The 20,163-nt window shown below is 39.6% G+C and overlaps 1 protein-coding gene across 3 annotated transcripts in view; it reads right to left on the reverse strand.

The window, feature by feature from the left end:
• Nucleotides 1-19,923, reverse strand: part of LOC117430533 (X-linked interleukin-1 receptor accessory protein-like 2) — a 147,067-nt gene extending 127,144 nt beyond the window's left edge. The window contains exons 1-3 of one of the 3 annotated variants that reach the window (XM_059001398.1): nt 19,352-19,923; nt 15,039-15,237; nt 6,629-6,730 (exon numbers count right to left, since the gene is read on the reverse strand). In XM_059001398.1, coding sequence (XP_058857381.1) covers nt 6,629-6,710 — 82 coding nt within the window. In that variant the 5' untranslated portion in view covers nt 6,711-6,730; nt 15,039-15,237; nt 19,352-19,923. Of the gene's footprint in view, nt 1-6,628; nt 6,731-15,038; nt 15,238-19,346 lie in introns of all 3 variants that reach the window. The other 2 variants (XM_034902807.2, XM_059001397.1) reach the window with 2 other exon arrangements.
• Nucleotides 19,924-20,163: the final 240 nt, after the last annotated feature.

Genomic DNA, 20,163 nt, shown 5'->3' on the forward strand with positions numbered 1-20,163 from the left:
TATTTAATGCAACCTTGAACAATATCAAACACAGTCGCTTGCTTCCCTGTGTCTGATTGGTTTATGGGCAGCCTTGCAACCTGGAGACAATAGTTTTCTGATTAGTTTGTGAGTCAAGTAGGCTTTACTCAGCACTTTCCAGTGCTGCTGCCCAAAAGAGCTCCCCTTAAACTAACAATGTATTCACCCTCTGATTTATTTGGATACAGTTCTGATTATACCACAAAGCCACCCAGCTTAACCCCTGAACAATTGTGCTGGATTTTTCCACCCTGGAGCATTATTGTTTTAGCAGTACCTGTATAGAATATGAGAAGCACAAAGCATGCTGCTATTGCCACTGTCTATATGCTGTACATTCAATGATGTTCTTTCAGTTCTCCAGATTGCTATCTCAAAATCTGACTTTCAATGTAAACATAAACCACTGCCAGCCTCTACTGGATACGTGAACAACAAAAAATTTAATTGGACTCTGTGATTAGGCATTGGAGAGAGGATTAATGTTCCTGCCAGGTACTAACATCCTTTTTTTCATTTTTAACAAAACAGGTACTGCAGAAAGACTCTGACTCAAAAGAAACACTATGTTTTATTTATTTACGTTAATGAGCTGAACCTAATTGGCTCATCAAACAAGTCTAGGACATTTGAGATATTGATAACCACGATTAGCTGTGTGATAACATCCATTTCCTGCTTTCACAGTGTGTCAAAACTGTAGACGAATGCATATGAAATGAACTGCGCCATATTCACTGAATGTTAGTGTACTGTGAAGCACATTGCATTCCTGTGCATTTGCCAGCATGACAAGGCATGTAAAGGGCCTATACTATAGATACTAAACCAGAATATGCCATTCTATTAGCCCAATGCTAACAGAGCAGGCTCTAGATTCAGGGACTCTACTAAACAGCTACTTAATGTGCTGTAACATGTAGTTATTAAAAGGACATATTCTATTACTAATTGAATAAAGCCAGATTATCTTTTCATACTCCCACAGCCTTCACTTAATGCAGCGGTACAGTGTTAAAAAAGTTATGTTATACAGCAAACAAATTGACATGATAAAAGAAATAAAGAAGCCGTGTTGTTCTGGAAAATATACCCATAATAAATATCCAGAAATGAAATATGAAAGGTATATTAAGCTGAAGTTCTATTTTCAGGACGTATGAACAAGGTCATGTGAATACATCTGGTATGTGGACCAGCAATGCTCTTCACATATTATTAGGACACAAAGCAACAGGCTCTAGCTTTGGTTAACCCTCTTCAACACATGCATCATGTACAGCATGTCTCCGTAACGCATGCTTTTCATCATAAAGGGACCAACCTCATTCATTCCGCGGATCCTGACAAAGAAAAGAGAAGCCCTGCATGGGACAGACTCAGAGAACACTTTGAAAACGTCAGCCACGGCAGGTCTTTAAAGATCCCTTTATTTGACTTTCAAATGCACCGGCGCTGACATACACATAGCACTGAGGCAGATTAAAACACAATGATGAGAACCATTTGAGATTCAAAAAACATCTATTACTGTCACATGAGAAATATGTATATATAAAAGTGGCAGTTCTGATTATAGTACATGTGTGTTCTAGAATCATTCATGCCCCCTCCTCAGCTTGAGGTAGGGAAGCCACTACAGAAGTACTCAATGACTAGACATTGAGGAAAGGCTTCATTTACCTGCTAGGTACTAAAGACCCTTTTCCTCATTACTCTGGGTCTCTTCCGAGTACACACATGTAATTAGGTGCTAAATTGCCCCGGTGAAATCTATACAGTGTATGATTTGATTTCATGTTTAATTTAGCTAGGCTTTTTCACCAAAGGTGCTTCCAGTTGCATGTGTGCATGTGTAAAAACATTCCTATACCTTGTTTCCATGAGCACAGATTGAATGCCAATCCAAGCTGATCTGGGTTCTCCCGCATTCCTCCTGAATCCCCAGTGAAAGTCCACCCGAGCTGAGTGAAAATGCATGGAAACGAGGTAATAGTGAATCATACCCCCATCCCTGTTTTTTATTCTAGGATCTGAGGAGGGAGTGACTTCATTCCACGAAGTAAGATTCCTTCTTGATTCCCCACAATGCTGCTTATCTCTCACTGAGTTCAGCTTACATTACAATTCCGGAAAACAAAAAGGATTGTTTTTTTTTTATTTAAATATGATTTGTCAAAACGAATCCTTCACTTGTCTTACTTAGCAGGGACTTTAATGCACTCAGTCACTTTGCAACTTGACATCCCCGTTTTATGCAATAAAAAGAATATGCCTTTCACAAACCACCACTGTTTAAGAACATTGCATAGTCATTTATTTATATAGGGAACACATCAAATACAGTCATGGAGATGTTGCTTAATGAGTATAATACGATGAGCAATTAAGTCCCTAATCATGCAAAATAATCTCAAATCAGAAGCACTGAAACAACGTATTGCTGGGTCTCGGGATGATTCGATTGATTTGCTCCTGTGAGCAGTTTTGGGCTGTTTGGATCATCCCCACTGCTCTCCAAACGAGTAGATTGTCGGGCAAGTTGTGTGCAAGTGTGGTAGATCACTTTGAGCAAATCACCATTTTTTTTCTATACATAACGCTCTGTGCATAGTCTGCAAATTAAACCAAATTAAAGATATGAAATGCTCCATTGTTTGTTCTAAATATGTTTTACTGAGAGGACACCAGACAGGATGGATATTGTGTTTGATTAGCAGTGCAATTACTTTCTTCAGTCTGAGATTTGCTTGTTTCTGCTGTTATTTAAAAACCCATTAATTCATACAGAGCACTTTTTTTCCTGAGGCTGAAAGAGAATTGGCGTTGCATGCTGCTCTGGTGGCAGTGCTGAGTAACAACAGTCCCAATATACAGAAGGAAGGTGTGCTTGTGTTATGTGGTCATGGGAAACGTGTTACATTTCAAATGAAGGAAGATGCGCTTGTGTTATATGGTCACGGGAAACGCGCTATATTTCAAATGCATTCCTGTTGTAAAGAATATATTCATCCTCTTTCCAAGGCAACCCAAGACAACCAAGAGGCTGCAGTAAAATGTAGCACAATAGAAAAGCATTAAAACAAGTATTCACCATCATCTAGAACCCTGCAGCTGTAAGCCACGAGAGATCAGGAAACGACACTGTTTGATCATTCTGTCCTTGCCTTGAAGGAGCTCCGGGTGTCGGAGGTGAAAGACGAGCGCTGTTATTGGGGGCACAGTCGATTAGGATTGACTCAGCGCCACGTTGTTGTTACTCGATGGGGTTTTCCACCATTATACTGGCTTGCAAGACACAGGATTCTCTAAAGCCGCTGCAGATCCCAGGGGACGGTGAGTGGTCACGCTTCACGGTTCTGCATTGATTAGTCATTGGTTCATGGACAAGCCATTATTAAATGACCATTTCACCTATCTGGTGATTTACATTGTGTCATACTGAGCATTCAGTGTAGGTGGCCAAATTGCATTTCCCACAGTTAATAAAGAAATGCTGTAATTTTTAACCATTTGCCTCACCAAGCACCCCCCCTGCAAAAACTAACCCAACCTCAATCAAATACAATGAGAGCCTCCAATAGCAGTGCTAAAGGGGTGTAATTAGTAGATTACATTGCAGCATGCTATTCATTTAGTATCAGTATCTGTTAATTATAATGTATCAATGTATTTCTACAGCTCATTTTGATACATCTGTAAAACAAATCCTTCAATATATTCCTCTGTGCTGCAGCCACGCCACTGGAATCTGTTGTGAAAACTATTCAAGTAGCAAAAGGGTGGTCCTCTGCAGGATTGTTGTGCTGTTTATATGTCATTATTGAACTCAAATTACTGGAGGGGTTAAGTTTCAGCTCAACGAGAGCCCCTTTCAAGTGCTTCTCATTGAACTGAATGTTATTTAATTCTGAACAGATCCATCTCTTCATCACCATGCACTCTGTTCCATTGGATTTCCCCGGTGCAGTCTGCTTATCCTTCATGAGTTTACAGTAGAGCCACATGAGTTTTTAACATGATATTTTTGTTGCGTCTTGACTGTGCTTTTAGCACAGACACGGTAACACTGGTGGACACCTCATTAAGAACTTTATGAGCAACGTGGCATTCCGGTACAATACCAACAGAATCACAACCTTGAGTTTTTCTTTACCTTTTTCCATTAAAATTTGAAAGCATCCTAACTGACCTAAAGGCTGTACATCTTGCTCAACACAAGGCACTGCAATAAAACTGCCTGCTGTTTAGAATTATTTCTCCATCCAACAAAAAAATAAGCCCTTGACTTTCGAAGCAATAGGGTATTGCCTCCCAATTACTCATCCCATTAGGAGAGGGCAGATAAGGCAGAGTTTGAGAAATTAACTGTCAGCCCTTTTATTAACTCTGGAGTTAATTGTGTACCTGTGTTGCTTCAGGTAGTCTCCTAATAAACCTGCAGACCACCTACTGTACTCCACAAAGACTGCTTTTCCTTTTAGCGTTGTCATGGAAATGGGATCGCTACGAGTATAAAAAGAATAAAGAAAAAGCCTGGCTGTCTTAAATGTGGTGCAGCTGGGATAATAACATGTATAACAAGAACGCTGTGAAGAGCTGAAGCAGGAAACACCAGAAGGTGCTTGTAAAGTACATATACAAATTACATTTCGGATACTGTGCCTCTGACGGTTTAAGGTACTGCAGTTAGGCAATACACCAAGTTTCCTATTTAAAAAACTGAAATAATAACAAAGGCTTTGTAAAAAAAAAAAAAAGTACCTCTTATCATTTTGACTCCACAACACTTTAGCACCTCGCCCAGACCCCACCCTGACCCAACCCCACCCCAACACAACCCATCCCATGCTACAGAATGCGGGAGACATTACGGAACTTGTCACACAGGAGGTGAATGTGGAAAGGAAATGAAGCGCTTCCATTAAGTCTGTAGCAGGATTTGTTTTCACACTTTGACTAATAAAGAGGGTTAATCTGGGAATGCAGACTGTATGCTAATGAGAGTTAAGAAAATGTGTTTTTTGTCTTTTTGTGAAGCACTGGTTATGAAAGACTGACAGCAAGAAGCTGTATTTCATTTCAGAAACAGTGGACACGGCGAAAGTTTCAAGTCTTAAGAGCCTTTTACTAAACCGTTTAACTGGGAGAGCAGCTCTTGGCTGGTGATTAGTGCAATATGTCCTCAGAATGGGGTGCCTTTGGTGGAGCGCATTGAATGGCTTGAGCAGCAAAAAATATAATTGAAAGCAAAGCGTGCAGAGACAGCCAGGCTTTCTGAGACTTAATCCAGGCTCATCTGTACTTCACATTTAATACTCATCCGATTTTCATGCCACAAGCCCTATAAAGGTAGTATACAGAGCAGCACAAACATAAAATGTACTATCCTTTTGAGAGATGCAGTATTTTAGTCATTCATGTGCCAACGTCGCTGTGCTATAGAGAGTGTAAATACAGTGTGCACTTCCGCTGTGTTGTATGCAAGCAACATTTTAGAATTTGTAACAGATATCTAGAGATCTTTTATAGTTTCTTTAAGTATTCTTTTTTTCATATCTAGAAAAACACTTCTCCAGTTGTGATTAAACTTGGTTGGGAGAAATGATTATTGAAAAGTGTCAGAATCTATCAGGTCTGTCTATGGTGGATGTACAGTAGGTCACATGAAGTAGTGTAGATCCCTTGTGACCTCATCTCCTGCCTAAAATTACAAGTGGAAAAAGAATCTCCCAGCAACCGTAATGAAATAATCACGTTTGTGCATAGACCCTCTTGCTCTGTCTGATCAGGTGCTGTGCCATATCAGGCAATATAAAAAGAATCTCCCAGTAAAGGTAACGAAATCTGCGAGTATGTGCATAGACCCTCTCGCTCTGTCTGATCAGGTGCTGTGCCACATCAGGCAATATAAAAAGCAACCACCTACAACAAGAATAACATGTCTCTATTAAATCTCATTCCCAGCTAGTGCAGAGTGAGCATTGTGATAACTCCTTTTAAATTGCTACCTGGATGCAGATTGCTTTCCTGTCCTTACCTAGCCCCTGAAAACCAAGTTGCCAGTGATAATATAATTGCAGAGCATGAATGCATTCATAAAATGTATTCAAGGTCAAACTAGTAAAACATACCAAGATGCATATATTGTAAATGCACATGTTCTATGCTTTCTTTATTGTAACAATTTTCCCATTATAACTTAGGTCACAGACTGTAGGCATGAGTCACTGGTTTGAGATGGTCAGATAAAACATCATGTCTTATCCGCGTTCACCACAGTTTCAGAATGCATTGACAAGCTCAATCAAACATACATACAAACACAATGTGGCACTGGCACAGAATTCCTACTGTAACCTCATTGCACAGTACCTACCACCATTAACAGTATTTTGTTTTGCATCTATCACTTTGTTTTGGTTAAAACCCTTTGGAAAATTAAAATAATTTCTCCCAGGGACTGTTTTTTATTACTGTATTATTTAAGGTTCCTCAAATAAATACACTTTAAAATTTGCAGAAACCAAAAAAAAAAAAAATTAAAAAAGATTCTACATAAACTTGCCACGCTCCTGTTAATTATGAAGTGCTTCTGTTGACTTACCATAGTTTCTCTTGGAGATGGATCTCCAGTTTGTGCAGGCAGCCGAACAGATAAGAAGAAACAGGGGCACTGAGGGCTTCATCTTTCAGGTTTCCTTGGCAGCTGAAAATACAACAACGACAGTGGGAAAAGTAATTATCACAGGTCTAGATTTCATTCAGCTTTCAACTAAATGTCAAAATCAATCATTTCGTCATGGACAATAAACTCGTTGAGATAATTCGTTATGGACGACAAAAAATCATTTTGTGGACACACAAAACATTAGTCCAAGTTTATAACTGTTATTCTTACAGACAGGGTCAGTATTGATGGGCAGTTAGTAACTTTGCTTAACACCCAGCAGTAAAACGTGATCCAAAAATCTATAAATCCCACAAAATCCAGCTGTCAAGTAATTTGGATTATAAAGCTAACCCTTCAATTTCCAGCCGTTTATCCCACAATGTGAAATCCAGCTCCTTAAAATCTACCCCAAACCTTTACTTTACTGCACAGAATGGGTGGCTTTTTGAAGCGATATTATTTTAGAAGCAATAAAACACTTTCGCATTGCTACCCAATTGTTCCTAACGCAACCTTGCTGCACAGTGTTTTTTTAGGATTTGTAAACAATAATCCTACGTGTTTCCAGCTACGACAATGCAAAGATGGTATTTTCACTCTGAAATCCCAGATTCGTGTCATTCCCATATGTGTGAGAAAAAACTGGGAAATAATTGGGCACCTACGGGTGTCTCTTAAGTGTATCAAACTGACAAATACAATAAAATCAATCAATCCATGTTAAATATACAAAAAGGAACCATAACAACGGATATTTCTGTTCAAAGAGTTCAGTTTGGGCCACAGTACTATGGGTTATTTATTTTTTTACAAAGAGAGCATTACTGGCACACATTTCCAACTCATTCTTAATTTCTGGATCAGCCACAAACAACACTAATGGATGAAATGTTTCTGTTTGCAATCGGATTAGTTTGTGATTAACAAGTCCGATCCAGCTGAGCTAATTCTGTTCTCTAAAGACAGCATGCATCATCTTTATATCCTACGCTGTCTCTGTATTTTCAGAACTGCTAGCAATATTGTGTAGCTGCTCATTTTTCTTGACAGATGTGCTTTTAGATAAAGAAGACGGGGGTCATATGGGACTATTGAAACAGAAAAGTGCATCGGCTGTCATGAAATCATTATAAAACTCTTGTCAAACATATTTACAAACATCTACCTTCGGAAGGGCCCTATTCTTGGTTCCTGCTGATGGAAAGTGTTGGTCCAGATCGACAGCCTGCTGCCACCTGCTTTGGTGTCATGTTCTAAGAATCATCTGGCACTGATTTAACTATGGTTAATCAGGTCTGACCATGTCAATAGCTCCCGGTTTAATCATGTTAAGGTAGAAAAAAATATATAGAAATAGCTGGGAATGCCTTGTCATACTGCGATTAACAATACATGTTTCAGTCAGCAGTCCCTGTGAAATAACATTTTTAAAAAATGCAATACGAAATTCATGAGAGCCGAACGTGAAATGCTTTCTCAGCTGAAAATCCACTCACCCAGTAGAACAAGAAATTATACAGGGTCTCTCAAGCTCTACAAAAAGGACCTTGGCCACCCATTAGAACTGTGCAATCTGGAGTTAGCAAATAAAGCACAAGATAGCGTGGAAAGTGCTGCTGATTCTGCTATTTAATGAACCTAATCCCTTCTTCATTTACTTATAAGTGATGTTAATTTATATCAAACACTCCATAAATTTAGACCTAATATTGTTCTAACTGCCGCTTCTTGCTGTCGGGCAAAAGGGGAGTTTTTTTGCAAACTCTCTCTTCCCAATAAATCTGCGGATTCCCTTTGGGCTTGCACAACAGCAGACCAAGGGATGCGTGCTGAATTGCAAAGCATTAAGGATTCCAGCCATAGAATTAGTATTAGTTTCTACTTAAACTTTCAAGGAGGGTTAAACCAGATATAAGTAGGAGGGAGGCTCCTTCACAAAAAAATACGAAATGTGATTAAACCACAATCTCTTATCCCAAGTTGATTTTATACTAGAGCAGATTGTTTATTTTTTCTTAACTCTCTCATGTCTCTGCAGTTGAGGTAGCAGTTAGGGTACTTCTTAAATTGGGTCCCAGCAGAATACAGAAATAGTCAAGCAGCAGTACAGATGATATAAACAAACAAATATTTCAGCACTTTCAGTGTAAGTGCGGAAAAGCGGGCCAGGGAACTCTCCAGTGGGCCAGGTTTGGGGCTAATAATGCCTATTAGAGCGCCAGGCCTCTATTGGATGCTTCCTGAGCAGCAAGGGCAGAGCCTCCGTCCCCACTCCTCATTCGAATAATCCTAACAAAAGGCTCATTAAAGACTGCGTTTCATTATTGGGAAGGACGCATTCAAGGCTTTGTATTAAGTCGGAAGAGGCACACTGTTATTGAAGAATGCAGCACCTGTTCTGCAGTGTCTGCCCAATCCTTCTCCATCAGTTTAAACCTGACCCACTTTTCTAAACCTATGTTTATTTTAGTTTTCAAATCGATTGTTTGAAATTGAGGGGGAAAAAATTGCACTTCACTCCTCCACTGTTGAACCCGTTTATACCACATGGTTGATGTATGTTTTGAGGTATGTTTCTTGAACAGTGTATTACGTACTGTTCAAGTCTAATCAGTATGTAAGACTTTGTGAAACATTGTGTCTCAGGGGTATAAGAAATGCTGCCTTATTACTGCTCATCCCACTTTCCACAGTATGATCTCTGTAAGTCGCCTTGGATAAAGGCATCTGCTAAATAAACAAAAATAATTTCTATTGGAAGCAGAAAGGCCCGCTTCTTTATGTGAATGCTGTCGCACTCAGCCGGCTCTCCTGCTGAATCTAACAGGCAGTCTGAGTCGGGATGAGGAAGCAGATGGTCATTAATTATCCATGCAGTGAAGAGAGTCTATAATATTCCAGCTACCAAGACACAAATAAAGACAAGCACAAGCATAGCATGTGACTGCAGAGTAAAATATATCCCATCTGCAACCATTAGTAAATCAATTCATAAATACATATATTGAACGCAGGCAGTGGTGGTGTTAGCAGGATTGTTCCTATTCACAGGGCAGAGGTGCTTCAAGAGCTTATCTGCATGTGATAATGTTGTGAAAGACCCACAAGGGAAACAACAGAGGAGCCAGTCTGGATGACAGTAGTGTTAATGTAACTCTGCCCACTAAGTACAGTACAACCCAATTGGCTCAGATGACTGGATTGTATCCTTTCATGAATGCACCAGTGGTCAGGCCAGTCTGCCATATGGCTAAATGCAGGGCCCATAGGAGCCGAGACCCCCCTCGGCATGCGTCTCTTCACCCGTCTCCAGGCTTGCTTAACAAAGAAGCACCGGCCGCTACGCTTGTGCATTCCTGACAGGCAACAGCTTCATTAATCTCCTGATGCACCGACGAGCCTGAAACATTCTTTGTTGTACTGGTGTCTTGCAGCAGCTTTCTTTTCAATGTACTGTACTGTATCTGCCCCACTCTGTTCATGTTTAAAATGTTTAAATTGGGATAAACATCGATTAGTAATGCAAACTGGAAAATGGGAGGTTTGACTTAAACAATGACAAGAGAACCGATGGAATCAAACGACAGCACACTTTGCTGAAAGGTAAACCAAGAGGAAGACCGAGTGTTTGAAGAGTCTGATTCATTGCACGGAGGCATGATTCAAGACTAAAATAAAGAAATCCCTTTCCTGATTGGAAGCACTCCCCCATAGTCTTATGGATTCCCCTGCCCCAGCCTCCACATTCTAATAGGAAAAGTCATGATAAGAACCTTGAAGTGTCACTAACAGTCGAACCCTCACTAGTACTGTCCTTCCAGAATCAAATCAAGCAGTGTTACAGAACACCTGGCAGTGTTTACAAGGAACGCATTACACCCTGTTCTGCATTGCAGCTATCATTCATTAAACATAATCCTCAGTGATTTGAGATTTTTATTGTATTCACATATCCCGTCACGGGTTACAAATTACCTGGGGAATACATTCCTCAGCTTTGACTCTGGAGTGTTTGCAAGGAGAAAGAGAATGTCTCTTAAAGGCATCATGGTGGATCCAGAGTCTGTTCCCACAATATGTCATTTATTTCAATCGGAGCATCAGCATTATTGTAAGAGGGAGCATGAACTGGAGACACTATGATGCTCATGAGAGAAATTCTCTTTCACCTGGTGAGCGCTCCTGTGTAAAAGTTTACTGCAAAGGTAAAGTAATGCGTTTCTTGCAGAAAACTGCAGGTTGTTCTGTGGCACTTTAAACTTCCCTCCCACTGAAACATGACGTGAATTAAGCCTTAAGAGGCACTGCTAAATCTCAAGGTTTGACTGCAATCCTTAGTTTACAAGAGGTCCTGGAAGAAATAGCCATGAGTAATGATCTCTCCCCAGGCCAGCCTGCGAGACAAGCGGCATGCTTAGCTGTTTGGTTTATTTATTGATTCAACATGCTGATACAGGATCAACAACCCACTGAGATGCATTAACTACACAGAACCCCAGCAGCTGAGCTGCTCCAGGTCCCTCTTGTCAATATCAGCCTCCAGTGCAGTATTCCCCATCGACACAGAATGAAACGCAAGAGAAACATGGAAACAGTGGCATGGCAACAACACCTCCGTGGCTGTGCATCCTGCACATCAGCATGCAGAATCAATAAATATATCAAACAGCTGAGCATCCCCATTGTAAATAATAATCCAATTAAATCAAAGCAAGCCTGTGTTTATTTACTTTAATAAGTACAGAATTCTGTGACGTGGCAGCCAGGTGATCTGTTTTCCTGAATGTATCTTCAAGGAGAATGAAAGATGGAAGGTCAGTAATGGACAGTGAATTTTAAAGAGGGCATCACAGAAACGGATCAGTTTAGGGAAACTTTGAACAGACAAGCTAGAAAACAGCTGTCCTGTTCATTGGACTTGCTTCATCAATCCACTTCTGTTTCAAATCTGCCTCTGTTACAATCAATGGAGGCTTATTGATGCTCAATACGCTACCTATGAGAGGCATTAGAGACATCATATATATACATATGGGGCTGCCAGTAGCATTACTGAATCCTGGTGTTGCTTTGTATTACATCCATAATTTAACCTCTTCAGAAGTAAATTAATTGAAAATGGAGTTTCAGACTGTGTGAATCGTGATGCAGAGGCTCTGGATCACAGGAAGGGTTATGTATATGGTAGTCTATATGCTGTTATTTCTGCTCATGCAGCTCATCAAATATTTATTCACAGCTTTCTTAAATGTTAACAAACATTTTGAATTAATTAAACAGAAAATGTCAAGCCTAGAGGGTCACAGCTGAGAACACACGAACACAAAATGTAAAAAAAACAAATATTACCGAAAGGGTATTGCCAGTCTGTGGTGCTAATTCAGAATCTCAACTGCTAAAGTAAAAAACTAAAAAGAATCTTAACTGCTACATTGTTTTATGGCTGGTTTCTAATCTTGGGCTACTTAATGTTACCTAATGTAAGGCAGTCCAAGATTAGCACTAATCAGGGTCGGTGAAACCAGCCTGTAATATTGATTTAGATAAGAGGCAGTCCAGGGATAGCGCTGACCTGGGTCAGTGAAACCAGCCTGTAATATTGATTTAGGTAAGAGGCAGTCCAGGGACAGCGCTGACCTGGGTCGGTGAAACCAGCCTGTAATATTGATTTAGGTAACAGGCAGTCCAGGGATAGCGCTGATCTAGAAAAAAACAGTTCTTTGAATAGCTTAGTTTTAGGTTGTGACTCATTGCTGGTGTTCATGGCATGCAGCATGGGGGGGGGGGGGTTCTTACGACAAGTTGACTATTAAACTGTTTGTTTGGCTAATAGGCTCATTTTATATCTTAAGAGGGTTTTAATGGTAAAAATGTGTTTAAATCAAAAAACACACAATAAATTAATAAATAAATAATGAAATGCACGCCTACATACAGATTTAATAACAGTACAAAAGTGAACAGTGAATGAGCTCCATCCTATCAATGCATCGCATTATCAATTAAATCTCCTTGCAACGTGTTAAAATGAGAAAGAAAAGGAAATCGATGTGTAAATGATGGCTTGGGACTCATGCATTACAAGGGAAGGAATCAGAATTAATCAGGACTTGACCTTCAGTTTCTGAAGTCTTATCCATCTGTGCCTAAATATTTGGATGGCTTTTGCAACGGGTAACAGATGGCATTTTAACCACGATTTACTGGGCTTTTAATATGGGAGTAGAATCATTGATCTGGCTCCAGCTTTTATACAACCCGGTAGCAGTAAGCTGCAGTTACAGTAATCAGAAGCAGTTGGATTGTTTTTCATGAATATGACAATACCATTTCTACCATGTGCATACATCAGTGTGGAAGAATGTACAATACATGCTGGTATCCAGGTTTATTAGCTTCTATTCCAGTTTATTCCATTTCACATCTTAATAAGCAGTTTGCACTTATGTCTGAAATGATGAATGCCACAGAGTCAATGAATACCACTGCATTGCTGTGTGGATTTAAAGGTGATTTTAAAATGTGTGTTTTTTTGTTGTTGTTGAACGCATTTCATGTCACCGAGTACAGTAGTAATCTACAGTATAATGAAGCCTTTTTGTCAACATGCAGCTAGGATTTCTGGGGACCAAAGAAAATGGTTTCTGATGGCTCTTTATTTAAAAAGAAAATCAGAACAATTAGTACAGAATTCAATACTGCAGATGCCTGACCAATTACGCTTTTAAGTAATGAAAGTAAAGCATACCAAGACCATACGTTTAAGGAAATTAAGCATGTAACCAGCCATGAAAAATATTCAGCAGCTGCTACAAAAAAATCTTAATCTGTGGGGGGTTAAGTATAGGTTCTTAGGAGATGACTTATAATTTGTGTCTGATAATTTAGCTGCATGGGACAGAAGACTGTGACACATATGCTTGAGACTTCATTAGCATGCCTTGCTGTGTTTTTTTCTTTCTTTTTTCATTTTGTTTTATTTTCTTTTGCACTTGAAGGCTCCAAAGACAGTTTGGAAAAAAGGCATACTGCAACATTTAGCATCTGCTGACAGACAGACTGTGCCACAGACCTCGTTCTCATGCCAATGTTTTACTGCTTGCAGTAATGACCCAGGCCTGGGCAATGTGCTTAAAGAGGAGATGCTCTATGGAATTCACCCGCAACACTTAGCAGCTGCTGGAGGACCCAGGCTTCATGTGCATGGCAATGGTACGGGGGGGGGGGGGGGGGTAGCGTGCCATCAACTGTCTTGTTCACATGCATTAGAGAGGCTTCATCAAATGGAATGGCATAATTCACAGAGAGAGCACCACAGGACTGTGAAGAACACTGACACCAAATGCTCCTATTGGTGCCTCCCAGTGTGTGTGTGTGTGCGCGTCAAAGATGACATCTTCAAGAAAAAAAAAAATATTGTTTGTGCTGTCCTATGATAGATAAATAGATAGATAGATAGATAGAGATAGATAGAATTTACTGCAGTTAGATGAGAACTTGTCACACTGAGAGGATTTGTATAGAGAAGTGAAACCAGTCATCTGCCACAAACGTGAGTGACACTCAGTAGCTGAGCTTTTCACTCAGGATGCAGCAATTCACACCCTAAAACACACTTGTGCATGGCACTGCAATCATTTTACTCTTGAGATAAACATTGCAGTTTTGCAGCTTGACACTATTTAAGCTCCTAAGCTCACCAATAGGTTTCATTTTTGACACCATCGTGCCTCACAGTAATGCCACATGTTCCGTTTTTGCTTTTAGTTTAGTCAGTTAGCTGTTAAGCACCTATCCCTTACTATGACAATATATAAAATGCACCCATTTACTGGGCTGACATAAAGTCTCTTAGGGTATACCCACACTAACAGTAGGTTATCTAGCTGACATACATTAAAGTGCTGATAGTTGGTGCCTGCACAGAACAAGCAATTGGGAGCACAGTGATGTAATAATAAAGTCTGTGTGACGCTCCTGCGGCTGTGTGGGTAACCAGAATTAAAGGTCGAACAACATCCAGTCTATACTACAGCTAGCATGGACCACAGTCTATTCACTACCATATAGCAAACATATCCAAAAACATACCCCAGGGATCCTTATACAATGTGATATTCATCAGTGAGTAATACATAAATACTAATATATGCTGCATAAATAAAACACTTAGAGGTGTTGCTACACAGCAACTGTATTGTAACTGTATGGTGATTATGATTGCTCATATCGCCATAAATAGGCATACTGAAAAGCTATTACATTCAATTTAATAGAAAAATCAAATTAAATACAAATTAGTAGAAAAAAACATATTAAACGGTAAAAGTATTGTTTTACTTACAGGTAATTAATTTATGTAGAAAAGTCTACCTTCCAGATTTCAACCCCTTAATCAGTGTCCAGGACTGTCTTCAGATGTAATCAGGCTCCTTTCAGAACCCACTCCTCCAAGGAGACACATGCATATTTTTTTGCACAGATCCAGGGAACCTGGAGCAGGCTAACTTGGAAAACTCACAGCCAATAAACAGCAGATGGTACTGCAAAGGATACAAAAGAACATTTATACACGAGTATATCTAACAAATAAAAAATGTAAAACCCACAAAAACAAGGAACGCTAATGTTTTGGACAATGCTTGTGATGTGCAGGTGCTGTGCAGTCACTTCCGGACCGCTCGGCCGTTGCTTCGGTGTGTAACAGAGCATGATTTAGACAGGAGGGGGGTTTGATCCTGCCTCTGGGTCTCAAGCAACAAAGAGCTGCTTTAGAATTTCACTTTGCAACATAAAATAATGAACATGACTTCACAAATGCCACACTGCTCCAAACAATATGCACATGTGACTTATCAGCCAAGAATATAAATGTCACGTGGCTAGACAACACTCTACTGCACTGCTCTCCCCCATTATTTACCAGGGTCATCTAAAAGTCTGGTAATTTATATCGGTCTAAACAACACATTTCCGAGCTTGTATGGATTTTGATGTCTGTCTCTTGCTGAAAGGCTTTTTTTTGCGAATGACCCTACATTTCAATTATTACGCATATAAACAACATGTCCCTGACAGACAGGTAGCTCTCTTAGTCAAATGGCAGGCTGCTACCGATTCACACACAATAAAAAGCACTTAGAGCAAAGTTATTTAAACCGGGGTTTAGATGGCCACAATAAAACCCGAAGAGCTGCTTTCAACAGCGTAAATTACAATGTTGACACTGCTTGCCACTTAAAACTAACATCTTTATGATGAACGGGCTGATGCTCATAAATGAGCACAGTCAAACCAAAGCTGTTTCCACTCTAGATTTTGCCCAGCCATCTGTTTTCAGTGCCCAGTGTTTCACCCGATACTGCACATGTTTCAAATGCAATGCAGTTGCAGGTATTTTCTCAAAAGAACAGAGGAGGCAAATATTTTTTTCTCTCAGTATTGAGAGATGACAACCCCATTGATAGAAGCGGTTTCTACAAACCATAAAATAAATCGTTAAGCCTTTTTTTGCAGGTTTGATTGCACTGATCTGCTCAACTGTCTATTATATGTTTAAACAAACATGCCAGAACCTATTATTTGCAAATGCTTGACAGTGCCTTCAAATCAAGGCTCAGACAACTTGAGTCATTTGCGGTCTGGAGTTGAAGCGCACTGCACTCTATTTTTAAGCAAGTGCAAGTGAAATGTTACATTCCAAGGAGAAATTGAACAGTTTTAAAGCATAAACCCCTTAATAAACTGCCCATTAATTAACAACAATGTAACTGCCCCTAAGTTGCTGCATCAGAGAAATATGCAAATTCTAAAAACTAGGAGAAACCTGAAACTATGAGAAACAATGCAACATTATCTGGGCATTTTATTGCACATTTTTAGTAAATTATACAACCATGTTTGTCTTGTAGTATGCATTTGGATTTAAATATACTACATTTTTAAAAAGGTGCTTTCTATAAATGTGTGTTATTATTTTTTCCTGACTTTAGACTCAATGTAAGAGTTTATTTCGGGGCTCTGCTCCAGTGCTGTCTGTGTGTGTCACACAAGACACTCCCTGGAGCGAGATGTGATCCTCTCATCATTGTTTTCCTTGATAAGAATAATACAGCAAGCATAAAGCTCAGTCTATGAATGGAAAGATGACTTTGCTTTGCTGTCAGTTCAATTAACATACAAGAGTAACCTCTTGGAGCTCTTGTACACCCTCCCTCCCTCTCCTCATACACTAACAGCGACCTTTGATGTTGCCAGGTAAAATCCTCAAAGGTGTTTCTGACAACCCACAAATTCACTGAGATATATGTTGTTGTTGTCAAAGTGTCTTTCTGACGGCTTTTTGATGTTGAGCATCTACAAACAACAGCTCCTTCTTGGGGAAAACTGCTGCATAATGGAACAGGGGTTGCTCTGCACTAAACCCAGGCTGCTGCTTAAAGTAAATGCCTGTTCACAATGAATTAATAATGTTGATGAATAAGAACAAGAAGAAAGAACAGGAACAAGAAAGAGGAAGAAAGAGGAACAAGAACAAGAAAGAGGAAGAAAGAGGAAGAAAATTAAAGAATTGTGAACCCCAAATCTTAAAAAAAAAAAAGAACTTGACATGCATGCATACAAACATTCATATATTAATAGAGATACGATTTGTAAATGTTTAAAATCTCAACCAAATCACTTCAAATAAATATGAACTTCTCTCAGTTCAATCTGTTTCGGATTGTGGCCCATGTCAAATAGTTATCCAGAATAAAGCACTGCTGGATACCGATGCACTGCTGCAGCTTTCCACTGAGACGCTGATAAGAGCGCATATGCAATCAGCACCTCTGAAGTGGACAGCTCCTTATTATTAGCTCTCCTGGAATGCATTAGCCCACATCAGAAAAAAACCTAGTTAAAGCTCTGTTTATCTTCATATTACAGATGGTATGTTCGAAGCCAAAATTTGAAGAGAGGCATAGAAAGCAGTACAGAGAGAAGTAATGTAGTTGTTTGCTGTGACATTTCAATAGTTCGTTTGCTGTGTCCTTGTTTCTATTATGCGGTGTTATCTTGTGCACCCATATCATGCGCGTACGCCTATTGCTATGAAACAGAATAACGAAAGGTTTCATTGACATCGTCCCGGAACAAAATAATTTGGTTTTGTGTTGCGTCCTTCCCCTCTAGGCATGACACTATCAGAAGAAAGATGTATAGGGAAAAAAGCAAAGAACGATGGATAAGTAAATAAGAAGCTTGGGTTTATAAAACACAGAACAATGGATAAGCAAATAAGCAACTTGTTTATATAATTTCGGTACTGGTAATCAATTGAATAACTGTCCAGCCACACTACAGTCTAACGAAGTAGTCTGCCAAACTATTTCTGAAACAAGTTTTTGCTGCGACGCGAAATAAAGAAAAGGCTTAAGTCAAATTACTCTAAACAGTACAATGAAACTGTGAAATAACCATGTGACACGTTTATATTAATAAATTTTACAAACTACCAAATGCCTCCAAAAAATGCCTGCAGCGATGCGATTTTCACTGCCCCGCTGCAGTCAGCATCTATATGACAAAATAAATGGATTTCATATTTTATTGAAACCTAAAAGGCAGCGCGCACTTTGTAATAATTTATTTGTTGTGGATGTGCTTAGCCTGCCTCCCTTTCCATTTCCCTCCAGTGCCATTACAGATGAGCAGCGATGCTGAAAGTGACAGCTAAAGTCTGGCCGCAGTCGATCTCCAGTCCTGCACCTGATCTATGGAGCTACTTTATTGTATAAATCAATGCGGTCGGACAGGTTACCTTACCAAGGACCAGCATCTCATCTCGGTGACACGATTGATGGTCATACCCCTGTTACCACTGGCAATTACATTCCCTTGCCTAAGAAAACCACGTATAAACGCACAGCATGATATTTAAGGACTGTCAGATTCTTAAACTCTATGTTTGAAGTCCCCAGGGTTGGTAATGGTAAAGTGGTTCAGGACTGACTAATAATGCAATATTCAGAACGACGTAAATAGGTACAGTATAGCTCAGCATCACTGTTTACCAGACACACATCTCTCTTATTTAATCTTGGTATATAGCGCTAAACTCGCATTTCGTATTACCACTACGTCCTAAATCAAAACGTATACACTATTTAAAATACCTCCTTACCTTGAGTGCGACAGAGCTTTGTGAATTAGACAAGCATGGGTCACCACACCAGCTCATCCATTTAAACGAGTGACTATCCGAGAAGCAACATTATACAGCTCCTGCTTAGTTAATGGCCCTTTCAGTAACATTTTTTTTTTTAATGCCATGGTGGTTGCTAATGTTTTTTTTGCATATTGTGAAGTGTGTGACGAGTTTTTATTCAATTGTTTCCTCTTTTAATCACATTTTAAATGGAAAATGCACACGGCGTTAGTTTAACAATTATTTCAGATACTTGAACTGAAGGGGTTTTACTTTACTATACAGTATCAAACCATACTGAAAAAACTGGGTATTTCCTAAACCTTCAAAGTACTGTGATATAACAGACACAAATAAGTAAAAGTATAGAATGACATGGGAAAGTTCGTTTTTATTAGCAAAAGGTCATATAATGTGCCTCTTTTTTTAAAGAAAACAGAAAGTCCAGAGTATTCAACTTACCTTACCTGTCTGTGAGCCGAGGAAAACGGTTAATTTCACTTCAATATTTCCAGTGAAGGCGGCACGCTTTGTTTAGGCTTCATTTCCTCAATTGGCTAATCTCTTAACCTCTTCGCGTTGTTGCGCCGAAAACTGAAAACCTGGTCACAAGCCTTTACCCATCTTTAATTTTTACAACAAAAAAAAGCAGTTCCTATATTAGAAGCGATTCCTTTACATGGGGTTATTTCCTCTGTTACGCTTCCAACTGTAGTAGTTTCGACCCGCTCACTCCCCTTTTAAAACGAGTTAATAGTTTTGCAAATCTTCATGGCTTTCTACCATCCATCACTTTGGGGATCCCCTTCATTACTATGTAGGGGGAAAAACTCCCTTGCTGTTGTTCCCTTTGCTTTCCAGGCGTTGTAAATGTGTCTGCGGCTGAGTATTACATTTCGCTGCTTCTTGTTCCTCCTGTGTTTTGTATTACCCCCATAAGTCGTTCCTGCAAAACTGCGTTGGTAAAGCTCCCAGACTGATATGCAATGTAAAGAGCCTCCGCTCGCTCCAAAGATCGATAATAGAAGCGCACAGCAAGAGTTCTTTACAGTCACAGTCTCTCTCTCTCTCTCTCTCTCTCTCACACACAGTCTCTCTCTCTCTCTCTCTCTCTCTCCATCCAGAGACAAGAGGCAGCGACACAGACTTCTAAGAAAACGTTGTTCTTTCCTAAACTGTATGAAAAAAGAAAGGTCGTATAAATCAGCTTGTGTTAAACTAGGCCTATACCAACTGAACGATATGAAATCTACAGAGCCATTTAGTTCTACTAAATATA

The sequence above is a fragment of the Acipenser ruthenus genome, chromosome 26 (assembly GCF_902713425.1).
Source record: "Acipenser ruthenus chromosome 26, fAciRut3.2 maternal haplotype, whole genome shotgun sequence".
NCBI lineage: Eukaryota > Metazoa > Chordata > Actinopteri > Acipenseriformes > Acipenseridae > Acipenser > Acipenser ruthenus.